Here is a 16,563-nt window from a genome sequence, read left to right as displayed (position 1 = left end):
ACGCTCGGGAGGCCAGTCCTAGGTTCAACAATATTCACCTCACAAGGCTGTTGTTGACTTCACTAAGATCACACTGGCCTCCTCGCACTCTTTCACTTGGAGCTGCAGCTTTGCCGAGTCTTGGCCCGCTCACACGCACACAGGGCCGTTCACGGGCGAGTCCTGGGCTACGTCTTCCTCAGCTGTTTGCAGACCACGTTCCAAAGCAGAAAGCTGCAGCTGGCTGAGCGCTTGGAAGATGAGATTTGGTTATCAGGGTTCCTGCTTTCCCAGACCGACTCCCGGATTTATGTGTCAGGGTGATGAATTGACGCATCATCATAGTACCGGCGGCAGGTCTTATCCAGGGGCAGAACTTTGCTGATGAGAAATTCATTTTAAGAATAGGCGTCCTGACATCCTGTCCATGGCAAATGCTGAAGCCAACTCAAATGGCTCCCAGTTTGTCATCTGCACAAAGACTGATGGGTTGGATGGCAAGCCTGGGCTCTCCGGCAAGCAGAGAGATGGCATGAATATTGTGGAAGCCATGGGGCACTGTGGGTCCAGGAACGGCAGGACCAGCCAGAAGACTCCAGGCCATTTGGATGAACTTGATTTTGCATTTTACCTTATGCCCAACCATTCCTTTTGTCCCTGAGAAGAGCGCCCCCAGCTCTCACGTCCTGTAACCTTTGTGTTCTCACTTGCTGCGATGCTTCGTATTCCACATATCTCTCTGTCTCCCTCCAGGTCTAGCTGGATTTGGAGTTGTTTATTGTCATGAAATAAAAATAAAACTATCCTCCAAAGATATTATAATGTTTGTAAAGTATCACAATGCCTGTCACATAGAAAGCACCCAGTAAACAGCAGTTACATATTTTGCAACAGGAAACACACAATGCAGCCTACGAAGGGTTTTTCCTAAAATAATGAATCTGGATCAAATCAACGTCTGACTTTAATTACTAGTTTGCAGAAAATACAGATGATAAAGCAATAAATTAGACACCACAAGGAATGAGGGGCTTTGGACTAGACAAATGTCTCCGTTTCTCTGACAAATTCATGACATGGAAATAAAAGGGGTGGGTGAGAGAGACGGTTCAGAAGAACAGAAACCTGGGAGAGATCGAACAACCAAACGCACCAGGGAAATAGAGTTACCATGATTGGTTTAGACTTTTGAACAAATCAATTGTAAAAGGACTCTTTCTTTTGGACAAACAAGAAAATTTAAATATAGATTAGGTTCTCAATGATACAAAAGAATCATTGTTAATTTGGTATTATATGTACACATGGTTATATTTCTTTTTTTATTATTTTTTATTTTTTTAGAGAAACTCTTTTTGGTGAGGAAGATTGGCCCCGAGCTAACATCTGTTGCCAACCTCTTTTTTTTTCTCCCCAAAGCCCCAGTACATAGTTCTGTATCCTAGTTGTAGGTCATTCTAGTTCTTCTATGTGGGACGCTGCCACAGCATGGCTTGATGAGTGGTGTATAAGTCCGGGCCCAAGATCCAAACTGGGGAACCCCAGGCCGGCAAAGCGGAGCACACAAACAACCACTCAGCCACGGGGCCGGCTCCAGTTATATTTTTCATTTATTTAATTTATCCATTTAGAGAAAGATTAGCCCTGAGCTAACATCTGCCGCCAATCCTCCTCTTTTTGCTGAAGAAGCCTGGCGCTGAGCTAACATCCGTGCCCACCTTCCTCCACTTTATATGTGGGACGCCTACCACAGCATGGCTTGACAAGTGGTACCATGTTCACACCCGGGATCTGAACCAGCGAACCCCCGGCCGCAGAAGTGGAATGTGTGCCCTTAGCCACTGTGCCACTGGGCCGGCCCCTCTAGATATATTTTTTAAATCCTTACGAGTTTCAGATTATACTGAAGAATTTACAACAAACAGATGAAACAAGCATGGCAAAACATTAATCATTAAATCTAGGTGGTTAGGGGATTGTTATATATTATCTTTTTAATTTTTTGTGTTTGAAAAGTTTCACAATGAAGAGTAAACTTAATTCCTTAATAAACGGAGGCTCATATTAAGCGGATTCTCGTTAGATAACCTCCACGTTTTCTTGGGTGAACAGAAGACCACACCTACCCTCTCTACTTTGCAGAGATCTAGCGAGAGCATCCTCTCTGTGAGTGGCTCTGGAAGGATCCGAGAGTACTGCCAGACCAGCGTGCCACCAGCACAGGAGCAGAGCTCCAACGGACCCAGCACATCCTTAGTCTTCAGGGTCCACTCAGGAAGCCCAGCCTCCAGGAACCGTTCTCCTTGGGACTCCGGGCCCAGGGGGTACCACAACCGAGCATGTCGTTCCTGCTTTTCACCACAGACACACACCTGCACACTTACAGCAGGTCCTATTTCCCTCTAAGAACAAGGCCCTGTGGAGGGTTGCACTCCTGCCCAACAAGTTGTCATCAAACAAAATCAAGGCTGAGACCAACGTTATGCTGTGAAGCGAAGCTCTGTAATCACTGAAAACAGTAAAATTACGTTCTAAGACGTAGAGAATTTCAGAGCTGGAAGGAAGATCAAATATTATGAAATCCATCCATTCAAAGCCTGGAGCTCTGTGCATGTACTATGGGGTAGTCTTATCATTTTGCATATTAAAAAAAAACTCAAAAATTGTCAATTTACTGCAAGACAAAGATAGTTTTTCTCTTTTGACTGACATTGTGTCTCTTTAGATGGTTAATTACCTTATGTTTTTCTCAATCTGATCAGTTTCCTATTTTGATTAAAAAATATAATTTTTCTACTTAATAGAAATCTTTTAAAATATGAGATCCATAGAAGAAAATATGTTAGCCAAAGGGCTCCACGGTGGAGCTGCAATAGGGAACCAGTGCTCTGGCCCAGTTTCCCCAAGTCGCTATGAGGAAACGGAGCGCTCCGAGAGGGAAAGCCAATTGAGCAACGTCGTACAGAGAATGGGTGGTGAAGCCAGGACCAGGACCCAGATTCCTCCCTCAGGCCAGCGCTCTTCTCCCCACACGACCCTGTCCCCCGACAGTATGGTAGAGTACAGCCTCGCTGTACTATCAAGTACACCCACAGGACGTGCACCCAAGTCCAAGCCACTGTGCAAGTGCTGGCCTGCCCCGAACAAGCAATACCCATGGGAAACACGTAAGTACCTGGATCTTGGGTGGTTTGCAATACTACTAACCACCACCTGCAATTTATTAATTGCTCACGACATGCCAGGTACATAGCGCTGATGAGACAGGTACATATTTATTCCTATTTTATGGATAAAGGAACTGTGGCACTGAGAAGCTACATCACTTGCCTGAGTTTATGCAGCTGGCCAAGGGCAGAGCCATGACCCACACCTGAACGTAGAGATGGGGTCAGCAACTGTCGATGCCACGAGGTTAAACTCACAGGGGTGGAAATGTGTCTCGTGACGTTTTCACGGCACCCGCGCCCTATGGCAAGCAGGAGCACTCAGATTCAGTACTCTGTACACCAAACTGTCAAAGTGACTTTCTCAAGGGATGGAGGAATGGATGGGAATAAAGAGACTTCTAACACTATGATGAACAAGATTTTCAAACTGGGGGAAAATATTTTCTCAGTGAAAAACATATTCCAGTGCCCAATCTTTCCAAGAAGAGTCATTGCATTTTATTGTAATCAGAAGAGCACTAAAGTAAGAGTCGGAAGACCTGGTCTCATGCCTGGCGAGTGACTTTTCTCCAGGCCTCCGTTTTCTCATCTGTAACAAGAGCTTGGATAGTCCCCACCGATACCCATCCTCACTTTAGCCATGAGTGCTGGAGGAGCAGAGGCTCCCAGCCAGGTGACTGTGAACTTGTTGGCTTTGATCTGACCCCGTTCTGCATCACCAGATTAGCACCTGAGCTAACATCTGTTGCCAATCTTTTTCTTCTTCTTTTTCTCCCCAAAGCCCCCCAGTACATAGATGTATATCCTAGTTGTAGGTTCTTCTGGTTGTGCTATGTGGTATGCCGTCTCAGCATGGCCTGATGAGTGGTGCTGGGTCTGTGGCCAGGATCTGAACCAGCGAAACCCCGGGCCACTGAAGGAGTGTGTGAACTTAACCACTCGGCCAGGGCCACAGGGCCAGCCCCCAGAGACAGCCTTAATCGGAGGAAAGTTCTCCATCTGTGTGGGGGATGTGGTAAGGGGGTGTGAGCATCCCAAAGCTTCCCACTTCCCTGCAGTTTGATCTCAAGCAGATTATGTCCCCAGGATACCTAATGACGCTGTGCAGACACTGCTGGGCAGTCACCTCAGTTGAAATGACCCTGCATGATGCAGCTGGGGAACAGGACCTACTGAGCTTCGTGCAGGCTCCAAGAAACAGATTGATGGAAAACCAGTATTAACAGCTGTATTTCAGGTTTTGGATGGTGTGGCCTTTCTCTCCACAGATCGCCAAGTTTTTCTGCTGTCCTCCCTCCACTCCGACAATTCCAGAATTTGCCAAGAAGTTATTCAAATTGGGTGGGCGGCTGGGTTAACGTCAGTGGCAAAGTGGGAGACATGGGGCCGCTTATGACACTGTGATCCAGTGCTGGGAAGCCAGAAAACACACCATGTTTCAATCCTGGCTCTGCCGTTCACCAGTTGTGTGGTCTCGGCCAGTTACCCGCTCTGAGCCTTAGTTTCCTCACGTGTGAGGCAGGAATCACGCCTATTTTACAGGACAGAAGGACGGAACAAGAATGAATGTTCTTCCTGTCTCTTCTGCCTCCCTCTCCTCAAAGCAATCCAGTCTGGCTTCCAGCTGCTCTTGTTCAACTCGCCAGTGACTTCCACAAACATCAACCCACTGGGTAGCAATGGGCATTGTTGCCACTTCTTGTCGAAATGCTCTGCCGTCGGCTTTTGTGACACACGCCGCAGGTTGTTCTACTTTGCCGGGTGTTCATTTAGACGCCCAAGGAGCCTTCCTCCTCTCAGTGAACCCGCAGGGCCTCGTCGTTCCTGGCCTGCTCCCCTCTGCTCATCTCCCTACTCCCACAGCTTCAGTGAGCACCTAGTTGCAAGCCTCTCCCGTGACTCTTCCCCCACACCAGGCTTTTCTCCCCAGGTTGTGTCTATTTCTGACTGCTTTCTTGAGACCTCTCCCACAGGCACTTCAAACTCAACCCATCCCCACCCAAAATCGTAACTGTCCCGCCCCCACCCCAATGCTCCCTAACTCACTAAGTCTGAAGGCAAGAGTCGGATGTCTCTCCCTCATTCACTCAGGCCCTGAATTCTGCCAGTTACACCTCCCAGAGAACGCATCCACCCAAGTCCTCACCACGGCCCACAGCCCTGCTCCGCCCTCACCGCCTTCCGTGCATGGCCTTGGCCACTCTGCTCCTTGTTCTTCCGTGAACTCGCTGGGCTTTGCCGCTCCTGTTCCCTCTGCTGGGAACCCCTCTCCTTCCACAGACTCCAACCTGGCTCACTCTCCCTGCAGGTCAGGTCTCTGCTCGCGACCACCCTCTGTAAAATCACACTCCCCAGTTAACCTCTCCCCCGCACTACTTTTCTTCACTGCATTTGCCGTCATCTGACATGTTTCCTGCCTGTCTGCGCACACTAGAATGTAACTGTATGAGAGCAGACACTGTTACTGTCACACCCCTAACAACTAGCACGCGGGAGGCGCTCAGTATTTGCTGGATCAATGATTCCATTTCTCTGCTTTCCAGCTTTCCAGTGCTACCACTCCACTCCCAGCCACTCAGCAGCCTCCTCACTGGTTTCCCCTCAACTGCGCCTCGCCCGCCAATCCATTCCCCAGTGGTCTCTTCACACATGAACCTGATCATGTCATTCCCCTGCTCAAAACCCTTTCAAGAGCTCCTTGATGTTCTGAAAGTAAAGTCCCAACTCCTGAAGACGGCCTGTGTGACCTGGGACAGGGCCCTGCCCCCTCCCCTCTCCTCTTGGCTCCAGCCACGCTGGTCTCAGTTGCTCACACCCCACCAGGCTCTCACCACAGGGCTTTTTCACAAGCAGCTCCCTACATCCCACCTGCCCTGGCACCAACTCATCCACCAAGTTGCAGCTGAAGCAAAGGACAGTGGAGTGTAGAAGTTAAGCGCCTTACTCCAGCGCTGGACCACGTGGGTTTGAATCTCAGCTGTCACCTGGGGCGGGATACTTAAAGCAACTTGTTCCCCTCTCCTCATCTGTAAAATAAGGATAGTAACACTACCTACCTCACAGGGTTGCTATGGGGATTATACAAATAAACTCACCTAAAGGGCTGGCCCACAATAAAGGCTGAGGGTTTATTACCATTGTCATTTCTTGGGGATGCCTTCCCTGATGCCCCAGACCCAGTTAAACTGTCCCATTAAACTCCACAGCGCCAGGGCGTGCTTTCTGCCCCAGGTAGATCATGAGCTCTGTAAAGGGCACTGCCTGTCTTGTTACAGCTGTGTCCCCAGCACCTAGGGCAATCCAGGCCTTGGCAGATGCAAAACACGTGTTAATTCCTCACAGCTTCCCTCAACAGGGCTGCCTCTGGCCAAGCACACAGAAGGGTACAGATCTGGCCCTAGCCACCTCCAGTGAGCTGGGTGTCCTTCGGCACAGAACGAAAGCCAACTTCACAGCCCTCAGGTGGTAAGAAAAGCCGCCACAGTAACCACAGCCAGCATTACAGAGTCTTGTCAGCTGTGAACTGAGTTCAGCCTCTGGCCTTTTAACCCCCAAAGGCATTCAGTGGGTTCCAGATAGAAGTGCTTGTCCCTCAGGAAGCCCGATGGGAGTGACTCTCCCAGCACCAAGCACCCCGGCAGGGCAGGAGTGCTGCCAGCTACCCGACTACCTCCCTGGGCGGGGTCACTGGGCAATGTTTACAGAACAAGCACCTTGAGGAGCTCCCAGGGAAGGAGGCGGAACAAGCTCTATGGAAGTTGGTAAAGAGATCTCAGGTCTAGAAGGGCTCTACCTTACAGTCTTGGGAAACAATCCGGTGGTCCGCAAGCGGGAAGGGAAGCCCCTGGACCTGCTCCTCACAGTAGACTCTAGTATCTCCCAGGCTACCCCAAGAGAAAGACCCAGGCACCCAGCAGCTGGGACACACCAGTCTTTATACACAGCTCTGCTGGGGGAGGGGGAGGTGTCAGGTGCCCGTCTCCACCTCCACCACCTCTGCCCAGGAGCTAAAGCCCATGTCCTTATGGATGAGCACCAAGCTGGAGGGGGGGCCTGGCTCCTCTGGCACCACAAAGCACTTATCCTGGCTCTCAGAAATGGTGACCTCGAAGACGTCCGGGGCTGGGGAGATGTCCCGTTCACTGCATGATTCCAGGAGTTCCGGCTCTGTCTGCAGCAGCACCATGGTGGGCTCAGAAGCAGCAGGAGGCACAGAGGCTGGGCTGGAGGACGCCCCGGGCGGGTGACTGAGCTGGTGCCGCTTGAGGCTCTGGGGTGAGGTGTAGCCCATGCCACAGGTGGGGCAGCGGTACGGCTTGTCAGCCAGGTGGGACTTGAGGTGGCGCCTCAGCTTGGTAGCCAGTGTGTAAGCACGGCCACACTGGGGGCACGGGAAGGGCCTGTCCCCCGAGTGCAGGCGCTCATGAGCACGGAGCGTGTGTGGGTCTCGGAGGGCCTTCCCACACACGGGGCACAAGTGGGCCTCCCCGGTGTGGGAGATGAGATGGCGCCGCAGCTCTGGCAGCTGGGGGAAGGTGTCGGCACAGTGCGGGCAGCGATAAGGGCGCTCTCCCGTGTGCAGCCGCAAGTGCCCGCGCAGGCTGCCCCGCTGGCGGAATGCCCGGCCACAGTGTGGACACAGGAAGGGCTTTTCCCCTGTGTGGAGCCGCATGTGGTTCCTCAAGGAGCCCTGGTTGGCCAGGGGCCGCCCACACACGGGGCAAGGGCATGGGGCATGGGCAGCTGGCACCTGGTGAGTCTTGCGATGCAGCCGCAGGGAGGGCCGGCGGGCGAAGGCCTTGCCACACTGGTCACATGCAAAGGGCCGGGCACCTGAATGAACCACCTGGTGCTCTCTGAGGTCTCGCCGGGTGCCGTAGGCTTTGTCACACTGTGGGCAGGGGAAGGGCCGCACCCCACGGTGGCCCAACAGGTGGGCTTTGAAGCTCTCCTCTGAGCTATAGCTCTTGCCACACTCGGTGCAGAGGAAGGGCTTGTGGCCTGTGTGCACGAATGCGTGCTTCTTCAGGTGGCACAGCTGCAGGAACGCCTTGCCACACTCCCCACACCGGTACCGTCGCCCCTGTTTTGGTGAGCTTCCTGCCAGGCCAAGAGGGCCCCTCAAGAGTGCAGGCAAGCCAGGGTGCTGGGGCTCTCCAGCCTGCTGGACCCTGGGCTCTGAGGTCTTTGCTCTGGGTGGGCACTGATCGCTGGGACTACAGAACTTCTTGACCAGGTAAGCATGCAGCTGGGCACCCCTGGCAGAAGACGGGGAACTGGCCTCATTGCTCTCTGGGCCTCTTTGGGGAGCAGAGCTGTTCTGAGGCTCAGATGGCATCTGTGTCAGGGGTGGGTCCTCTGCGTCCACGCTGCCATCCTGAGGTAATGGGCCAAGTGGTTGGCTTTCCTTGGCAAGTTTGTGGGCTTGGGCCTTAAGTCCAGAGCTTACCATGCTCTCTGCCTGGATGCTGGGGGGCGATGTGTGACCAGGATCTGCAAGGCAAGAGTCGGGGGCCGGGGTCAGTAGGGCTTGTAGCAGGTGGTGATGGTGTCACCAGGAAGTTAAAGGAATGTGTCTTCTACCCAGCCCCTGAACTTCCGTAGGAGCAAGGACACCAATCTCTTCCCTGGAGCATGAGCCACACACCCCGTTTATCCTCCCGCCCGGTCTCAGGTGCCTCCTAGGGAAGGACTCCTAGGTGCCACAGTGCCCCGGACATCTGGATAATCCGTAGAGCAAGGTCATCCCTGAGTCCCCTTGTTCTCTCTCAGCGACATACACTTAGAATGAGTGGAGACCACCACCTCCTTACCTTAGCTCACCTGTAACGTAAAGGAACCCCATCCCCACCCCACATAGAAAAAACATAAGAAATTGGAAACCTCACACCCGTCAGAATGGCTACTATTAAAAAGACAAGAAATAACAAGTGTTGGTAAGGGTGTGGAGAAACGGGAACCCTCCTACACTGCTGGTGGGAATGCAAATTGATGCAGTAACTATGGAAAATAGTTTGGAGATTTCTCAAAAAATTAAAATAGAAATACCACATGATCCAGCTATTCCAATTTTGGGTATTTATCCAAAAAACACTAATCGAAAAGATTTATGTACCCCTATGTTCACTGCATCATTATTCACAGTAGCCAAGACTTGGAAGCAACTCAAGCGCCCACCAACAGACGAAGGAATAAAGAAGATATATACCTGTACATACAATGGAATACTATTCAGCCATAAAGAAGATGAAATCGTGCCATTTTTGACAACATGAATGGAGCTTGAGGGTATCACGCTAAGTGATATAAGTCAGATGGAGAAAGCCAAATACTGTACGATTTCACTCATATGTGGAAGATAAACAAACACACATACAGATGTGGAGAACAGATTAGTGGTTACCAGAGGGGAAGGAGATGGGGGGAAGGCGAAAGGGGTAAAGGGGCACATTTGTATGGTGACAGATGGCAACCAGACTTTTGGTGGCGAACACCACATAGTCTATACAGAAGTTGAAATATACTGATGTACACCTGAAATTTACATAACGTTATACACCAATGTGACCTCAATAAAAAAAACAATAATAATAAAAAGAGAAACTGGAAACCTTATATACAGCTTGCTGTCTTCATCAATAAGACTTTACTACTCCAGGAAACCTACTTAGGATGATAAAAGTTGCAAATATCTATATTGTTCATTCTAAGGAAAAGACCTATCACTCTTCAATAGAAAGCATCAAATGACAGTTTATGCCCCAAGATTCTTTGGACCTCTTGCCTGAAAATTTGAGCCCTGCTGTGTCCATGAATCCTAACCTATTGTCACGATCCTTACCCAATCCTAATCAAGCCCCGCCCCCATCTCATACTGAAAGATCCCCCTTACATTAGACTTCAAAATTTCAATAAATACCCAGGTTTTGCCCTTGCCCTCAGAAAAGCTCCTAAGACTCTGCAGTGTTCTTCCTTGCCTTCCTGAGCCATAAGCTCTGCTTTGTCTTATCAACAGGTTGTTTGGTAGTAATTTGGGAAGCGAGCATTTATTTGACATATACCTGTGCAAGGTTCTGGGGCATCCTCCCCAGGGGAGGCCACTTCTTGCTGTACAGCAGACTCCACTTCTGTCACCACAGCCACGGCTGCTGCTGCTTCTAGCCTGGGCTGGGCAGGGCTCAGATCCTCAGCAGGCGGCCGGGGCCACAGTAACAGCTCAAAGCCTGGCAGCACGACCCGGGACACCTGCAGGTGGAGTCTCTCGCTGATCCACACCGGGGCCACGTTTCCCTCACCCTCCAGCCTGCCCCGCTGCACCAAACTGCAAAGCAGAGCAAGAGCTAGCTCACTAGACTCTCTTCAAGCGGCCCACCCTGAAAACCCCAAAAGGGCCCCATGCCTTCGGAACACTCACTGCAAACGATCAGGGGGTGGGGAAGGACATGGGCTTCGCGTCCCATCCCAGGCCACAACAGAAAACCTCAAAGGAGCATGTCCACTACATACTCTCCTGTAACTTACCTGGCCCAGCCTGAACTCTGCTCACAGGCACACGCGTCTCCCCATGGGCCTAGTGACACATCCTGAAATAAATCAGTAAGAGTCCTTCTCCCATGTGTTTCAGGGGATCAACGTGGGAAAAAAAAAAAACTGGATGAAACCTCTCCTGAGACAGCTCTAAGATGAAGCCCCTGGAAGGTGAATGGTCTCTGGTTCTGCCCCTACAGGACTGTGTCATCTAATTTTTTCACTCAGTAAAACCCAAAAAGACTATTCCCTCATCTCCCTCCCAAGGGTGTGAAGAATGACAACATCAAATACATTACTGCCTTCCAGTAAGTACTAAACAGAAAAAGTAGTAAGAGGAATATCAACTTTTTTTAATATTTATTATGAGATGAAACCCTTTACCTGCGTTTTTACATCTATTCCTCCAAATAACTCTGGAGGAGTAAAATAAAGGAAACAGCCATTTTTAAAAATTTTACATGAGTTAAGTCAGGCACGCCATTTAACTAGCCAGGTGACAAGGCTGGGGTTTGCTTCTATGGTTGTTTAGTTTCATAAATCTTTGATCTTGACCTTCATCACTGCTGACACTACTCATTCAGCTTTTAGCGACTTTTCGCACCTCGATTCCTTAACGACTGCAAGCAAAGGGAAGAGAGTCCTGAAGAGAAGCGACAAAACCATCTCCTACATCTGGAAATACCCTGCTTTTTTGTAGCAAGCTGGAGAGCTGTCCGGAAACGTCAAGCTCTTCCAAACTTCCCATCACGGAGAGGAGACGCCCTGCCCCGCCATACCTCCTCCTGCCGTGGTTTCACTGCCTCGCCCTTCTGCTCGGAGTCACACTCCTCTTCCAGCGGCCCCCAGAGCAGTCCCGGCTGCAGGGGCTCCGCGACACACCAGACCCCCAAGCGCTGGTCCTCGGCGAGGGAGGGGCCGAGGGCCAAGCCCCGGGGGAGGCTCTGTAGAGCGCGGAGGACTCGGGTCGGCCCGGGCGGGAAGTCCCTGCGGCCGGGGGCACGGCCTCCTCCGGAAGGGCTCCATCCTGAGTCGGAGCCCCGGCGCCGCTCGGGGCCTGCGGAGACAGGAAGACAGCGGGTGGGGAAGGTGCGGCAGGAAGCCGCCGGTCCAGCCAGGCCCCTGAGAGGTTTGAGGGGGGACGAGGGTTCTCCAGAAGCCCCCAGAGGCTTTGAGGCCCCCGGAGGAGGAGCCCGGGCTCGGGAGCAGGGGGTTGACCGGAGATCGTCAGGTGTATCGTGGCCAGGGCAGAGGGTCGCGGACATCGCAGGTCACTCACCCGACCACACTCTCACCGGCTCCAGGCTCTGCTCCTCGGCCTCCTCCATCCCGGGTCGGAAAGCCTGCCTCCGCCGGAAGTGAGCGTCGCCTTCTCAGCTCCCCCCGGAAGCAGTCATTGCCTTCCAAATTTCCTCTCAGGAAAGAATTGTAAGAGTCGGATCTCATTGGTGCCCAGGACCAGGAGTTTGGGAGTACTGGTGAGGCAAAACTCTGTGCGAGGACAATACGAGCCTAGGATTCCCGAGGTCCACCGGAGAATCGAGTAGCAGGGAAAGCGGAACTAATTGTTCCAGCCACCTCCTTTGGGAGGGACGAGTCGGACAGTTATGCCGTTTCCCCCCCACGGTGGGCACGTACAGGAAATGGGCGGAGCTCCTGGAAAGGCCATGTTTGGACCGGGCAGCGGGTCGGAAGTGGGGTGGAGGTGTGGCGGAAGTGGTTGGGGAGTGCAGAGAGTGGGAGGAGTAGGTACCCGTTCTACCGCGGAGGCGGAAGTTTGCGGCGCTTTGACAGGCGTGGCAGAGGGAGCAGTGCCTGACGACGGTGAGCTGCAGGGCGCGGGGTCTCCCTGGGTGTGGTGGGGAAAGGGAAGGGACTGGCCAGGTCGTCTGAAGGGATGGGGTCCGGATGGGGAGGATCTAGGCGGATCCGAGGAAGGGAGCAGGGGTGGGATGGGGCCTGGGAGCCTGGCCTTCCCGCTGCGGGGATTGTGCCCCACTCCTGGGTCTGCAGTGAGAGGACTTCATCTCCTTCGCTGCCTTCCTCCTGCTCTCCCCAGGGCAGAGTCCAGGTCAGATCGCTGTCATCGAGCAAGCCCATGGGAAGGAGGAGTCTCCCTGGTCCGATCTGGCGAAGCGCTAAAAACAAGAAATTTGGGGGAAGTGTTCCACCCTGCCACTTATTAGGCCACGCTTTCGTCTCTATTTCTCAAACCGTGAAATGGGATAATTACACTCAACATTCGAGTTTTGTAAGCCATGAAGCTCTATGCAAACGCGATTGTAGTTGAAAGTCTTGCTGTTGTATTGTGGGATTTGCGTTTTTGCAATTCTGGAGCCCCAACTAGGAGGGCGATCCCAACGGCAGAGAATACAATTTCAAGTTGTTCTCTAAATTCTTCGCGGAGGAGATTAGGGGAGAGGCTTTACTTCGCCCTTTTGTAGAACCTCTCTGAAACCTGAGAATCGCGTGAATCACGGTCACTTAGAGAAGTATTGAGGGATTGACTTGTAAAGAGACCACTTTAGACAGACGTGGATTAAAATTTTGGCTCTGCTGTATGACCCTAAGCAATTTGCTTATTTTTTCTGGTCCTCACTTTCCTCAAACTGCTTAGTAGTACATGCCTCACTGGTCCTGTTGTAAAGTTAAAAGATAATTTGTGTCCAGTTCGTGGTGCTATATAGACCCTCAACAAATGTTGGTTCTTTTCTCCACTTAGATAATTCATTCACTCATTCGACAAATGACTGATCACCTACCATGTGCCAGACATAGTTCTGAATAGTCAGGGGGTCTTTTTTTTTTCTCCAGATGCCCACTTTTTAAATTACTTTTTTGAGGTCATATTGGTTTATAACATTATGTAAGTTTCAGGTGTACATCATCATATTTCGCCTTCTGTATAGCCTGCATTGCATTCACTGCCAAAAGTCTAGTTTCCATCCGTCACCATATGTATGTGCAGGTCAGGGGTTCCTAAACAGGGATTCTCAGAGGGCCTGTAAACCCTTTAAAATTGCATGCAAGATTTCATGCACGTGCTGATTTTTCTTAGGGAAAAAGTCCACCAATTTCATCAGAATTTCCGACAGATCTAGGACTTCCCAGAGGTTAAAACCTCTGGCTAAAGTGATTCTCAAAGATTTTTGTAAAGGTAGGCATTTTACCTACTGAGAAGGGAAAAATTAATCTCAAAGTAAGGAGTATTTTACAGGGCGTGGAGCAGGCCTGTAGGTGGCTGGAGTCTTAGGCAGCCAGGATGCTTCATTTCCACTGCTTTATGTTAGTGCTTCCTGACCCTTCGCCTGAAGGGAAGCTCTGCTTCTGGGCTCACAGCGGGCAACAGCTGTGGGTTGGAGGGTGGCGAGAGAGGCCTGTCTGGCTGGGGAGGTGGGAACAACTGTGATTAGTTATTCTGGAAATGGAGGCCATGGAGCGGGGGAGGGGTCAGTCCTGGAAGACTGACAAAACAGAGGAGTTGTTACTGGAAAAAGAGATGGAGTTCAAGTTCGGCTCCCTTTTAGAGAGTCTCTCCCTCCCTCCCTCCCATGTACTTCAGCTCCCAGCTGCTCCTTCTAATTCTGTTGTTCACTTTAGCACAAGTATTTTAGAACACCGGAGAATTATATTTCTGGGAGGGACCTTCACTTCTATAAATGAGTAAATTTAGGCCCAGATAGGAAGAGGACTCGCCCAGCATCTTGGCAACTCATTGGCTTAGGCAGGGCTAGAATCCAGTTCTCCATATACCTCATCCCATGCCTTTTTCATTGCATCAAGCACCCGCTGTATGCAGAAAGACTTCTCTGGGATGGCTATGGGCGGGGCTGAAGGAGCACTTGGTGCCTGGGCAGTGACAGAAGAGAAGGGATGGAGACAAGGCTCAGGCCTACAGAGGATTGCTTTGAGCTGAATTCTGTCCCTGCTACCCAGTAGGGTCCCCTTTTGAGGAGCCCTCAGAGTCTCCTGGTTGAATGGGGGAAGGAGCATGGAGATGAGTCAGGAATAGATTCCTCAAGGCTGAGGGCTGCCTGCACTGGAGGGTTGAAGATGGAGGAGGGGCTGGGGTGAGGGGCCCAGCAGCACTCCCTGAGAGAAAGGCACTCCCAAATCAGAGTCATCGTTCTCTGCGTTCATGGGAAGGGACTTATGTTTTGGTGGTAAGGAGCGGAGTGAATAAGGGTAGCAGATAAGGCCCTCGGAAAGGAATGGAGAGAAGAGGACTGTTTTTTGGCTGTTCGGCTGCTGGGCTTAGGCTCAGGAGCTTGAAACAGCTTTTGCCACCTAATCAGTGTGGTTGCCCTGGTAATGGGGTGGTTGTTGCTAGGCACAGGGAGCCAGTTTACCATCCAGAGTCCTCGGCTGTGACGCATGCAGGAGGTTGTCGCGTAGTCTCTGAGCCCAGAGGTGTTCAGGGTCTGGATCTCTGCTGGCAGCTCTCCCTTCTTCCCCCTACCCACGCCTGGTCTTGTCCCACACTCCTTATCTGTTCTGCCGATTCTCTGACCATATATGTCATTTTTGGGCTTCAGGAATGCAGCGGGCTTAGAGCAGCCTCTTCTCTGGGGTTGGACTGAGTGAGTTGAGTTGAAACTCCCCTCCCTCACCCAGATGGTGAGCTCGCTGTGGGAGAGGGATTGGCTTCCCCTTAGGGCTGAGGACAGAAGGTGCTGCCCCCAGGCCACATGCAGGCACGTCCTGACAGCCAGACCCCAGACCTGGGGAACCCCAGGGTCAGAGTAGGCTCTTCTCCCTCCCAGCCTGCTGTAGCTGCCGTTCTGTTTTTCACCTTCATCTCAGCCCTCTGGAGGTCATGGCCTTCCCTCTTTCCCGGCTGTGCCCTCCCAGCCTTGGGGCAGTCTGTTGATCTTTCCCACTTTGAAACTAGTGTTATCAGGAGCTCCCTGCAGATTAGAGTGCTATTTCCCAAGTCAGGCCCCCAGGGGCCTGCAGGTAGTCTGCTGTGACCAGCAGGCGGGCAGATTCTATCACCTGCTCTTTGTTTCTGTCCTAGGGCAAACCCAGCTGGGCCCCTCAGCCTTGGCCTTTCTCTGGGACCCTGTGGTCTCTGGCCACCTCCTCTTGCCTAGGCCAGGGGTCAGGGATGGAGTGGCCAGGGCCACAGCTGCCCTTTTTCAGGCAGGGGGTTTGGAGCATCCCTGTGCTCCTTAGATTCTGGCAGCATCTCTACTGCATACCTGCTGGGGCCTGGGAAGCGTCTGTGCTCTGTGACCCGTGTGGAGAGGGGCCTGGACCTCTACCCTTTGCAGCTGGGACTGCATGACTGAGCCAGCTGGGTAGTGGGCAACACAGGGCCTGGCACAGCTCTTCGCTGTCCAGCTGGAGGACCTGAAGGCAGGCACTGAGCTGTGCCATCTCTGTCCCAGCTGCCTTTTCTGGCAACCTGCCAGCAAACTGTCACACCAGGAGAACCAGGAGCCACACGGAGCTCTTGGCAAGGATGAGAAGTGTTGAGGAACAGGAACAAGGCAGCTTGGGAGAGGAACGAGTGGGGGCAGGAGGGCTTGCTGTAGAAGTTATAGGTAAAAAGAGGATGTCATTGACCCGCTACATCCCCCCTCCAGGTTTCTCTTTGGGTTCTGTGGAGTGAGGCTGTGGGGGACAGGCATGTCCATGGACCCACTCTCCGAGCTGCAGGAGGACCTGACCTTGGATGACACCAGCCAGGCTCTGAACCAGCTGAAGCTAGCATCCATTGATGAGAAGAACTGGCCCTCAGATGACATGCCCGACTTTCCCAAGTCAGGTCGGCAGTGCCAGATCTCAGGCAGCCATGGGTACCTCAGTGGGGAGACCCCTTCCTGCTGAAGGGAGACCCCAGGAGGGCGGGTGGGGGCCAGCAGAGCAGCCGCAGGGTGGGGCT

The 16,563-nt window shown here is 52.1% G+C and overlaps 2 protein-coding genes across 8 annotated transcripts in view; one reads left to right on the top strand and one right to left on the bottom strand.

The window, feature by feature from the left end:
• Positions 1-925: 925 nt before the first annotated feature.
• Positions 926-12,079, bottom strand: ZNF408 (zinc finger protein 408). 2 transcript variants are annotated; one of them, XM_001490782.6, is made up of 5 exons: positions 11,956-12,079; positions 11,456-11,733; positions 10,671-10,732; positions 10,211-10,470; positions 926-8,642 (listed from the first exon to the last, which is right to left on the bottom strand). In XM_001490782.6, the coding sequence occupies exons 1-5, from the start codon at positions 12,002-12,004 to the stop codon at positions 7,117-7,119; spliced, it is 2,175 nt and encodes a 724-aa protein (XP_001490832.3). In that variant the 5' UTR covers positions 12,005-12,079; the 3' UTR covers positions 926-7,116. The 2 variants fall into 2 exon arrangements, with proteins under 2 accessions (XP_001490832.3, XP_023509747.2); XM_023653979.2 differs by lacking the exon at positions 10,671-10,732 and having other exon boundaries at positions 1,971-8,642; positions 10,211-10,394.
• Positions 11,736-16,563, top strand: part of ARHGAP1 (Rho GTPase activating protein 1) — a 19,974-nt gene continuing 15,146 nt past the window's right edge. For 2 of the 6 annotated variants that reach the window (XM_001489971.6, XM_005598078.4), the window contains exons 1-2: positions 12,150-12,500; positions 16,265-16,446. In XM_001489971.6, the coding sequence (XP_001490021.2) occupies positions 16,308-16,446 (139 nt within the window). In that variant the 5' untranslated portion in view covers positions 12,150-12,500; positions 16,265-16,307. Of the gene's footprint in view, positions 12,501-12,735; positions 12,928-16,264; positions 16,447-16,563 lie in introns of those variants that run through there. The other 4 variants (XM_070229431.1, XM_070229429.1, XM_070229432.1 and 1 more) reach the window with 4 other exon arrangements.

This window comes from Equus caballus, chromosome 12, assembly GCF_041296265.1.
Source record: "Equus caballus isolate H_3958 breed thoroughbred chromosome 12, TB-T2T, whole genome shotgun sequence".
Classification (NCBI taxonomy): domain Eukaryota; kingdom Metazoa; phylum Chordata; class Mammalia; order Perissodactyla; family Equidae; genus Equus; species Equus caballus.
The sequence above is the reverse complement of the archived record's forward strand: the minus strand, read 5'-3'. Positions and strand labels throughout refer to the sequence as shown.